General features: G+C 42.7%; 1 protein-coding gene across 1 annotated transcript in view; it reads right to left on the reverse strand.

Moving 5' to 3' along the window:
• Glb1 (galactosidase beta 1) overlaps nt 1-12,386 on the reverse strand; it is a 99,115-nt gene that overhangs the window by 70,369 nt on the left and 16,360 nt on the right. Inside the window, exons 2-4 of the mRNA XM_026406277.2 lie at nt 3,930-4,099; nt 2,080-2,230; nt 1,520-1,580 (exon numbers count right to left, since the gene is read on the reverse strand). Coding sequence (XP_026262062.1) covers nt 1,520-1,580; nt 2,080-2,230; nt 3,930-4,099 — 382 coding nt within the window. The remainder of the gene's footprint in view (nt 1-1,519; nt 1,581-2,079; nt 2,231-3,929; nt 4,100-12,386) is intronic.

Below are 12,386 nucleotides of genomic sequence, written 5' to 3' on the forward strand. Positions count from 1 at the left end.
TGTTGTCCTGAAAGCCAGTTTTCCTCAGCTGAGCTCCTTGGTGGACAAGGCTTGGTATGCCTGGTGTCCGTCCTGACCAAGGGCCCTGGGAGGATCCAGGAAAGGTTTATGAACAAATGGAAGAGTGACTGAAGGCCGTGTTCCCACCTCAATCACAGAAAGGCTTTTTTTCTTTTTAAAATAAAATTATATAATTAAATTTAAAATAAATTATATATTTACATTATAAAAGCCTATACTTTTAAAATGTGTCACAGGGGCTGGGGTTGGTAGCTCAGTGGTAGAGCACTCTCCTAGCATGTGTGAGGTACTGACTGGGTTCGATCCTCAGCACCCCATAAAAAGTAAAGGTATAGTGTCCATCTACAATGAAAACTATTTTTTTTTAAATGTGTCATGAAGATCAATGAGAAATACATGTGGAAATTAATGATACATTAAGCGTGCACAACAGAGGAGTGAGCCAGGCATGGTGGCCCATGCCTGTAATCCCAACTATTCAAGAGGCTGAGGCAGGAGAATTTCAAGTTTGAGGCCAGCCTGGGCAACTCAGTGAGACACCCTGCCTCAATATAAAATTTTAAAAATAGCTGGGGAGGTAGTTGCCTAGCATCTGCAAAGTTTGATTCTCAGTACCACAAACAACAAAAAAGACACAGAAGAGTGATACAGTAAGAGGAAAACACATATACAACATAATATTCTAGCCTTTTATACACTAATTTTAGCTCTGGTTATAACAGTATCCCTTACCAACAACATCTTGGTCACCTCCACCATCCCCAGGAGAAATCAGTCTTCTGAAATCAAATGCAGCCACATGGGCTCTTCTGACTATTCAGAGCTTATAATATCTTATGGGTTAAAAAGAAAAAAAAGCTCTCATTTACATCTCTCTCTGTAAAAGACAACACTGCAGCTACCAACCAACCTAGCAACACCACCCCAGAAACTCTGTCTGCCATTTTGATTAGGTTGGTGCAATCAGTGGCTGTCTCTCATACAAAGCACGTAAGGAGAAAAACAACACTGGAGTCAGCTGGTCAACCCTAAACAGGGCTCAATGTCAATTCTAAGAGTTACCAGTAAAATCTGGTCGAGTTGTCCAAGAAAGTAATTTTTTTTTTTTTTTTTTGTACTGGGGATTGAACCCAGGGATTCTTAACCACTGGGACACATCCCCAGCCCCCCCCCTTTTTTGGTGGGTATTTTATTTAGAAACAGGGTCTCACTGAGCTGCTAAGTGCCTCGCTAAGTTGCTGAGGCTGGCTTTGAACTCAGGATCTTCCTGCCTCAGCCTCCCGAGTCACTGGGATTACAGGCGTGCACCACCACGAATGACCAAGAAAGTCTTATTCACTATGTGTTCAATGTCTGATGTAGGACAGTGAACAGCAGTTAATAGACTAAATTTAGAAGTTTTTGTGCAGAAGTAGCTCAGACTTCAAGACACTTGACTCTTTCAATATCAATTATCTATCGTTCATAAATTGTCTCAAAATGTCTCTTCCCAACTTACCTGGGTCAGAAGATCGAAGAACAATAGATTCTTTCTCTAATAACCAAGCAGGTAATCCCCCCTAGGACAGGAAACAAAAACAAAAAAGTATTTCATGAAAGGAGCTTAGAGGAGAAAGAAATTACTATTAGAAGACATGGAAAATAAATGCTTCAGGGAGAAGGAATAAGCTGCATTTTTTGGTTTATAATCTTTCAGGGAAAATGGAACATAGTAAAATTATAATCATTCTGTTTTAATGCAACGTGTTGAGAATCAAGGCTCTTTTTATACAATTATTCCACTGAACATCACAACTACTGAGGTAGACAAAGCAGATACCACTAGCCACTTTTGACAGATGAGAAAACTGAATTATGTGATTGAACCACCAAAAGAACTCATGCTCTGATCCTGACCTGTTCCTTTCCTTCTATAGTAACAGATCCCTATGCTGGGTATAGTCACAGGCCCCGTGTTATCTGGAATTACAATCTTATTTAAACTGCTTCAATTCAATTTGCCAGACCTGCTGCCCGCCAGCCTTCCAAGCAGGCAGAGCCCAGTCTAGCCACACTCACCATGTCCCACTCTGCACAGATGTAGGGCCCAGGCCTCAGGATGACAAGCAGTCCCAGCTCATGAGCCAGCCGAATGAAATATTCCACATCATGGTCCTCAGAAAACCGGTACTGTCCTGGCTGGGGCTCATGAAAGTTCCAGGGCACATACCTGCCAAGACACACACAGCCTGTTCCTGGACAGTTGGCAGTCACGGAGGAGGAGGGATAGGAGAAGGGGGCATTCTTGGGACAAGAGAGGGAAGGGAAGAGGCCTGGTTAGGGAAGAGTTTTCATAGCAGCTACCCAAGCAAATCAGACTTAGTGGGTACATTTGTAAGTTCCTGACCCACAAAGAAGGTCCATTCCCATGTAATGCTTGACTTCAAATATATGTGAGTGGTAACACAGGAACTTGAAAGTTTATTGAAATCCAGGGCCTTGGGCATGTTAAGCATAATAGGCTCTACCACTGGGCTATACCCAATGGCCCCCATGAAAACAATCTTTACCAAAAAAAATGTATCAAGAAAAAAAAATCTTTCAACACAGTATAAGTTTTAAAAAGCAAAATATAAAAAAAATAATTACATGAACACTCATTCTAGAAAAATTGTATACACCTGTGTAAGGCCTGGAAAATAAAAATATTTGGCTAATATTTTAAGAGGTACCTTTACTTGGTAAAAAAAAAAAAAAAAAAAAAAAAAAAAAACTTTAAGTAGGCAAACCTCCAACACCTACATCTGGACAAAAGATTTTGTCAGGAATTGCATGAGAAGGAATAAAATAACCAAAACAACTCTCAGATCCCTGGCTACCTACAGCCTGGGATACACAGTTAAATGTGAAACCACCCCGTCCCTTTATAAAAATCTCTTTGATGACGGTAGCTTATGTCCTTTTCCTACAACCCCATGATTTCCGAGTTCCCTGGGACAGATAGCCTTGGTCTGGTCTACCAGAACTCAGTGCAGAAAGTATTAACAGATGAACCTGGGTTCACTCTACCAGTGGCCTTAGACCCAGAAATAATGAGTGGGACTCTCCCTAACCATCTCCTCAACCATCTAAAGGTTTCCTCACCGCTCATCTTTGAAAAGTTATCTGCAATCCACATCAGCAATGCAAAACCCAGAGTGGCCAGCCACCCCAACTTTCTTCCCTAGTCACCAGGCAACATCAGAAGAAATGAAGAGAGATAACAACTGGGGTAATTCTATAGTCTGACCTTATACAATTACTCCAGCAGAATCAAGAAGGCAAACTAGTTTCAGGAATCTACCTTAGCCCAAGTTCACTCTGCTACGAGCTCAGAGAAGCCTTGGCTGCCTACACACACTCATGTTGAAATCCTAGCTGGACCTCTGACCAAAGCTAGGACAGTGGGCAAATTTCAGTTTTACCAGACATAAATGGGAACAGTAATGCCTACCTCAGAGAAAGGGATCACTTGGGTCAAGTGCCCTGTACCTGGTAAGTGCCCACTGTTACTTACCTTTGCCTTTTAAAAAAATTATTATTTACATGTGACAACGGAATGCATTACAATTCTTATTACACATATAGAGCACAATTTTTCATATCTCTGGTTGTATACATAGTATATTACCATCAATTCGTGTCTTCATTACCTTTGCCTTTTTAAGCTGATATTTATTTTACAACTTCTGGTGACACAGTTCAAGGTTGGAAGAAGTGCCCAGTTATCTGAAGAGCCAGGCAAGCTCATGATAAGCCCCTCCCAGGAGGCCACACTACACTATTTGCCATTTCTGAGCAGTGCAATAGCTGCTCTGGGAAATGCAGTAGCACCTTCTCCAGGTGTGGATGTTCAGTCCCAGGTGAGAGCCAAGCGCCTTCCTACTTACGTCTGGATGGCGTTCAGCCCAGCCATCCTCATCTTCAACAGCCGGTCCTTCCAGTAGAAGCGCGGCACTCTGAAGTAGTGAATGCTTCCAGAGATGTAGCGAAATGGCTTGCCATCCTTGAGGAAGCGGTCCTTCTGGTAGTCGATCTCAAATGTCCTCTTGGTGACATTCTGCAGAGCAAGAACAGGACATTAAAGAATCTCCATTTTCTGCATTTCAGAAGCAGATGCTTTGACAGCGGCAGGTGATTCCCTGTCTATTTAGTTCACATAATGTGCTGACGGAGTTCATGCTTGGTTTCTGGGCTGTCAAACAAACCCCAGCCAAGCCAGGCCCACCGTGTGTGCCCTCAGGGAAAAGAAGTCTTTAAGGAAGATGCACACGCAGGATTCTACAGGGCTCAGATCCCAGACGCCAGCCCTGATCAGATACGCGGGACTGGGATTATGTGTCACTGTGCTGTTCAAAGGATTTAGGAATAGATCATGCACACATTTGTGGCTACAATCTGCCTAAGTACTTGAATGAACTCAACATTAGTGTCACTGGGATTCACCAAGACCTGTTAGAAAATTCTAAGTGTAGGGGCTGGGGTGTGGGTAGCTCAGTAGTGAAGTGCTTGCCCAGCATGCAAGAGGCCCTGGGTTCGATCCCCAGCACCACAAAGGCAACAGGAGAAATTCTAAGTGTAAAACACAGGGTAAACAGCAATGGATTTCAAGTTTGCATCCCTAAAGCCCCATTGTAGCTGTCGCACCGAGACCCAGAGTTACCTGGGAAAGTTTTCTCTAATCCTATATCTCATCCATAATTATTCAGGGTACCACTAGAAGAACTTTAAAGGCAATATTTTTCAAATTGTCTGCTGCAATCCAATTTGCGAGCGATAAACTCAATTTGGGTGTGGATCAGCACCTTTTCAAAATGAGTAGAAAAATATCAGAGTATATCACACACAGCAAAGTAGGTTACTGGATGAAAAGTTTTTCACCTATACACATGTGGAACTACTCCACTGGGTTGCATTGTAAGATTGTGTTTATAGCAACAACAGACTTTTTTTTCAGCCACCTCAGGAGCTAAAAGTACCAGGATTTGAAAGAAAAGGCCTCAAAAGGGGCTGTCGGGGAGAGTGGAACACTGCACTCTGGTGGCTAGAAAAGGACTGCAACAGACAGCAGGTGCCCACAGAACCCGGGTTGTTAAGAATCCACCTAACAGGTGTCCACTATTGGTAAGATTCCTTGTGCATCTTTAGGCTTTCAAAGATCACGATACCAGCTTTAATTATAGTAGCACAGTCTGGGGTAGCTGTGAGGGTTGTCCTTGAAGGCATATCTGGAAGCGATTGTGAGAGTTCGATTCCCAGATCCTACCTGGACTGAACTCCAACTGGGGAGGTAGTTGGTGTCCAAGGACTCAGAGCAGAATGAATCGGAGTTAATGGAAGGCTTCACTGGGTGTGGATTACATCTCAATGAAGCCAAAACAAAATAAAATGTTTTTTAGCCAGGCTTAGTGGCACAGGCCTGTGATCCCAGTGAGCTGGGAGGCTGTGACAGGAGGAGTGCAAGTTTAAGGCCAGCCTCAGTAATTTAGCAAGACCCTGTCTCAAAATAAAAACTCAGGGAAGGGGAGGCTGGGGTTGTAGCTCAGTGGTAGAGTGCTGTCTCACACGTGAGGCAGGGTTTGATTCTCAGCACCACATAAATAAATTTTTTTTATTATTTTTAATTGAAAACTGGAGATGTTGCTCAGCATTAAATTAACCCTGGGTTCCATCCCCAGCAAAAAGAAAAAAAAGTGTTGTTTTTTTTTTTTAAAGGCAAGTGTCAATTTAATATCACTATTCTCTTTGTAAATAAAGCTTTAATTTTCATTCAAAGGCAAGAAGTTTCCTAAAATAAACTCACAAAAAATATAAAGAATTTCTTACAGCGTGTGCCCCAATAGATGATTTTGAAAACATACTCATCCTACGTGTGTAACTATCAAATAAGGGTTCTCCACAAGTTCCAGGAATCCAGCTTAGTGTCAAAATTGTCCCAAGCTCAAGGCTGTGGGTTCAGTTCCCCGGTGACATGGCTCCTCCACTGCCGAGCCACGTGGCCAGCCCCACTAACCACCCCTAAAGCAGGGGTAGAGCTACACAGAGTGGTGACCAGGTCTGGCTGGAGTGCAGGCAAGCGCAGGCCACCTCAGACCAGGGCATGCTGATCTGTACTGTGGTGGCAGCCAGTCCTGGGCCTGTACCTGTCCCCCCACAGGGTACATCCCAGAACCCCCCAGAGCAATCACCATCCCACGATCTCAACCGCCCCTTCCCTAGAGCCCTGGGAAAACAGAAGTGGCACAGACCTGAATGGGATTACAGAGCTGACCAATAGCACTGGCACTTTTCCAAAGCCTGATTTTCATAATTTATATCAATAGCATTGGTTACAAACCCTGATGGGTATAAATTGGTACCAATCACATTGGCCCAAGTGCTATATAAACCCCTAGGCAGGCACACACTCAAATGGAAACCCCTCTAGGGTCCCCACTGCCCTACAGGAGTTCTGTTTCTATTCACACTTGAATAAATCCTACTCTTACACTCACTCATCCTCGTCTGTAGATTTCATTCTTTGAATTCACAAGAACCCAGAAAGAAGAAACTGGTGGTGAGCTGCTGGGATCTGCTACAACACTGGAGGGCATAGCCCACCACGAAGAGCTGCAACACATTTATAGATTTCAGAGGCTGGCTGTTATGCAGATCCCATCTACCAGCAATGGTGGAGAAACTCAGGTTTCACCAGAACCACATTTAAAACCGAAAAAATGATTGCATGGATGTTAAGGACTATAAGTTTGTAATAGAGGGAAAACATCAATAGTCACATTAGGAGATTGCTAAAACCCCCAATTATTATTCTGAAAAGTTATACAAAGAAAGAGCCTCCCTTTCACATAAACACTATTTTAGGTTAACCAAAACCTTGACAATGGATAATTCTTCACAGAATTTCAGCTAAGAATGGCAGAAGGAATAAAAAAAATGTGAAAATATTCTTAACATTTAGTAAAATGAATTTAAGCTAAACTCTGACAGTCTTGAGTTGTTACTGCCATGACTGCTCCAAGTAGCTCCAGCCAGTTTTCTTTAGCTTCTCTGCATGCTATAAACACAAAATTATTAGAGTGGTAGGTGGCCCCTAGCTCTGTGAGTGCCGTGAATGTGCCCAACATTCTTGATATTAGCTTCAGATAAACCAGGTACATTAGGGCTTGGATGAAGTCACTTTTGTCCTGACCATTTTATACCCTCCTCCTTCTGACCCAAATCACAGGATGCATTGGACTTGCTGCCAACCAGGACCATGATTCTTAGTCTCCGACAAATTGCACTTTGTACAATCTTGGATCTGTCTATCTCTTTCTAAGGTTTCCTAACAGTTCTCATGTACTGGCCCTGGATTTGATTTAAATTTAAATTTAACCACAAATTTAAAATTTCTGCTCAATTTTAGCCTCAGTAAAAGGAGAACATAAGATCATGTACATCTCAGGTTTTGATTCAACGTGAAGTATATAGTCCCACTAGAAAGTGTTTCTCACTATTGAGCCTAAATCACAATTGAACCTAGATCTAATGATACCATACAGAATCAATAAGCCAAACCCAAGATGTGGAATATTCTAAAAACCCAATGATACTGATCCAGTTGCTGCAATAAATCAATGTGATTAAAGGCAAAGAAAGGGAATATTAGAAAATAAAAGAGAACTTAAGAGGAATAATGACCTAGTGAAATGTGTGAACCTGGTTTGGATCCTAACAAACCACAAAAACAAACCAATGACACTGATATAGGAAAAATCTGAACATACATCCGGTATTAGTATTAGAAGCATTATCATTAATTTTGTGACTACTCACAAAAAAAAAAAAAACGGCATGGAGACTATCATACAAAAAAAAGTTAAAGAGGAATATGGAAATAGTTATGAGGAGAATACTCAGACATCTAAGAAATGACTTAAAGTCTAACAAGCCAGCAGAGTGCCATGATGACTCAGGAGGCTGAGGCAGGAAGATTGTAAGTGCAAGATCAGCCTCAGCAACCTAGCAAGGCACTATGTAAAATAGCAGGACCATGTCTGAAAATAAAAAAAATTAAAAGGGCTGGGGATATAGCTCAATGGTAAAGCACCCCTGGGTTAAATCCCCAACAACAAAAAACAAACTAACAAAACCAAAATGATAGGCCAAAAAGAAAGAAAAAGAGCAAAGAAAAAAGTGGATAGGTTCAAGTTGGTGATAGGTAATAGGACCTCTGGGATTCTATCTGGAAAGCTGTATAATAAAAAATTTGTTAGAAACATTTGATTTAGGGCTGGGGATGTGGCTCAAGTATTAACGCGCTTGCCTGGCATGCGCGGGGAGCTGGGTTCGATTCTCAGCACCACATAAAAGATGTTGTGTCCACCGAAAATTAAAAAAAAGAAACATTTGATTTATCTTTACCCCATAATTTTATCCATACTATTCCTATAAATATACAATTTGTCTTTTACTGCAACAATGTTTAAGCCAAATTGTCCTTCAGAATAAGAAGTCCTAAGAAACAAAAACATGTTCAAAGACTTAAAAAAAAAAACCTATTATTTTTTATAATATTTATTTATGTATCTTTAGTTTTAGGTGAACACATTATTTTGTTTTTTATGTGGTGCTGAGGATCAAACCCAGTGCCTCCTGCATGCTAGGCAAGCACTCTACCACTGAGCCACAACCACAGCCCCCCAAATAATAGCTTTTCTAGTAACAGCACAAAACTGGAAACAACTCAAATTTCTACACATAGAAAAATGTGTAAACTGTAGTATATTCATATGATGGAACACTACTCAGCAATAAAACAAACCATGGGACTGGGGATAGCTCAGTTGGTAGAGTGCTTGCCTCACATGCACAAGGTCCTAGGTTCAATGCCCAGCACCAAAAAAAAAAAAAAAAAAAAAAAAAGAGAGAGAGAACAAACCACTGGTATTTGCAATAACATGAATAAGTCCCAAAAGTGTTCAGTGAAAGAAACCTTACACAAAGGTTGTGCACTGCATGAACCTAGAACAAACTTAATCTAAGTTGAGAGGAAAAGTCAGAATTGTTACCTGTTATTTTAATCCATTTGTGCTGCTATAACAGAAAAATCTGAGACTGAGTAATTTATAAAGGACAGATTTATTTCCTATAATTCAGGAGGCTGGGAAGTCCCAGATCCAGGCAACCACATCTGGCAAGAGTCTTTGTGCGGCCTCATCCCATGGGAGAAGGTTGAAGGGCAAGAGTTCACAGGGAAGGGGGATGGGGATGAGGAGGAACGAAGCGGGGGAGGAAGGGAGAAGAGAGAGAATGAATCCAACTTGCTTTTATAAAAACCACTCATGTGATAACAAAACCACTCCTGCAATAATAATCCACTCACAAGGGCAGAGTCCTCATGGCCTAATCTCTTAAAGGTCCCAGCTCTTGACATTACTGCACTGGGAATAAAGCCTCTAGCACATGAACTCTGGGGGACACCTTCAAACCATAGTGGCACCTATAGGAGAGTGGGGGCAGGTATTGCCTAGGAAGGGACATGAAGGAACTTTTGAGGGGTCTTGGTAATATTCCAGCTGAGTAAGGGCTTTGGATTATGCAGACATGGGCATTTGTTAAAATTCAAATAGTCAGGCTGGGGTTGTGGCTCAGTGGTAGAGCGCTTGCCTGGCACTGGGTTCGAGCCTCAGCACCACATAAAAAAAGTATTGTGTCCACCTACAACTAAAAAAATGAATTAAAAAATTCAAGTAGTCTACTTAATTTGTGCATTTTTTGTATGTAAATTCTACCTTAAAAGGAAAAAAGTAAAAATATTGACCCCCTAATAAATGGCAAGCACACTCAAGTATTCTGAGGTTGCAAATGGCACTGTTGTCTGCAACTTACTTTAAAATGCAACTAAAAAGCAAATTGATGGACTTGGACAGTGAAATTTTCCAACCCTCTGTAAGTCTGGGAAAACTTTTTTTTTTTGCCCCTGGGGATTGAATGCAGGGGCGCTTAACCACTGAGCCACATCTCCAGCCCTTTATATTTTGAGACAGGGTCTTGCTAAGTTGCACTAAGTTGCTCAAACTGATCTTGAACTTGTGGTCCTCCTATCTCAACCTATCACATCGCTGGGATTACAGGTGTGGGCCACCATGCCTGGCTCCTAGTAAAATATCGACACAAATAGAAAAGTGAACTGATGAAATAAATTGTGGTCTTAAGGTATATGTACTGCATGTGCCTGTAGGTGTGTACAAGTACATATGTGCACACATTTGTGTATGCTGCACGCAACACACAAACATGATGAAATGGTACACAGCTCTTGAGAGTAATAAGGTCCTTTGCCCCTGCCTGTGAGCAAAGATCTCCAAGATATATAGGGTGAAAAAAAGCAGGGAGAGTAGGGTTTTTGGAAACATAGCCACATTGGTGGCAGTTCTGCAGAAGGTCCTGGTCAAACTCAGTATGCACCGTGCGGACAGCATGTCAACTCAAACAGCTCACGTCTTACTGCCCCAAAACTGGGGGAGCCTACTGAGTGCATGAGCCCAAGAGTGCTGGCCTGGGGTACGCCTTAACCAACCAACATTCTCACCTTTCAGACAACTCTGGAGGTACTCTGTATACTTTTCAGGAAGGTCTTGGCAAAATCATGTTCTTGTTACCCAGAGTGATAATCACTCTACACATTCTTATGTAGGCTTCGTCCCTTACTCCTGTTTTTGTTGTTGTTGGTGGTGGTTTTTTTTAAAGCAACGAGGAATATCTTAATATGCTACTATGGAGTGTAGCTCAGTGCTCTACTGCTGAGCCACAACCCCAGCCCACTCCTGTGCTCTTAGATGGCTCCTCAAGCCACCTGTACCCAAGGCCTTGATTCAAGTTCTGCTTCCAGAGGATCCCAGATTAGACCATATCTGGTACTATTTGTACTAACCATTGGACATGGGCCGGATGAGGTGGCCCATATCTGTAAACCCGGCGTCCCAGGAGGCTGAGGGAGGAGGCTTGCAGGTTTGAAGCCAGCCTCAGAAACTTAGCAAGGCTATAAGCAACCTAATGAGAGCCTGTCTCAAAATAAAAAATAAATAAATAAAAAGGGCTGGGGATATGGTTTGGTGGCTCAATGCCCTTAGGTTCAATCCTTAGTACCAAAAAAAAAAAAAAAAAAAAAAAAAAAAAAAAGATGGTGGGAAGAATGGCTGGGGATATAGCTTAGTGGTAGAGTGCCCCTGGGTTAAAAATGTGTGTGTTAGGGCTGGGGTTGGGGCTCAGTGGTAGAGCACTTGCCTAGCATATGTAAGGCACTGGGTTCAAAACTCTGCATCTCATAAAAAATAAAAAAGGTATTGTGTCCGTCTACGACTAAAAAAAAAAAAAAGTATGTGTGTTGTTGGGAACTGAACCCAGGGTCTCATGCATGCCAGGCAAGTGCTCTACCACTGAGCTACACCCAACCCATTGCACCTGTATTATTTTTCATAGATGACAAATAACAAGAACCCTATGGTGCCAAGTGTGAGCTAATACTGAGTCCCTGACTTGTGCAGGACTGTGAGGAGGTGTAGATGGGAGGGGGCTGGCACGTGTTCAGCGGCCTTGAACTACTAGCAACTAAGGGCTATGAGGTTGGCTAGCTTTGGTTAACAAATTTGGGAGCTCTGAAGAAGACTGACAGGCTCAGGTCAGCCGATCACTCAGGACATTTGTGAAGGCCAGAGGCTTCTAGGGCAACGTTCAGAGACCCACAACTCCGACCAGAAAAAGTAAGGTCCAGGATTTAACCACAGGGGACAACAGGAATGGATCTTGAGGGGGCTGAATACAAAGCTAGACGGGGGAAGTTATTGACCTTGTGTATTCACCCCGACTTAGGGGTTATCTTGGAAAATGCTCCTGAACCCTGCCCCATGCTGTTGGGACAGCTCTCTGGAACCTAGACATGGTAGTGGCCTATAGGAAATGAAATGATGTCAGGTCTGCCTTGGCATTCCAAAAAAGGCACAGGATGGCCCAGAGAGGTGGGAATGTAAAGATGACCCATGAACCTACTACCAGACCATATTCCCCAGGAGAAGCCCAGAGACTGCTCCCTTCAGTCATGAATGTATTAGTGAGGAAGGCCACGGCACCCTTGATTCGCCAGTGGTGCTGTCCTCTATAGGCAAGGGATGACAGGAGATGCGGCCATAGCACCATGTCCCCAGTATCACTGGGGTTGATGAGATCTTGGCACAATCAAGAATGGCCATTCTACCAGGCAGAAGCTGGTGGACACAAGGTCTGCGCCTCCAATCCCAGCAACTCAGGACTGAGGCAGGAGGATCGCCAGTTCAAGGCCAGCCTCAGCAATTTACATAGGCCATAGG

The sequence above is a fragment of the Urocitellus parryii genome, chromosome 3 (genome assembly GCF_045843805.1).
Source record: "Urocitellus parryii isolate mUroPar1 chromosome 3, mUroPar1.hap1, whole genome shotgun sequence".
NCBI lineage: Eukaryota > Metazoa > Chordata > Mammalia > Rodentia > Sciuridae > Urocitellus > Urocitellus parryii.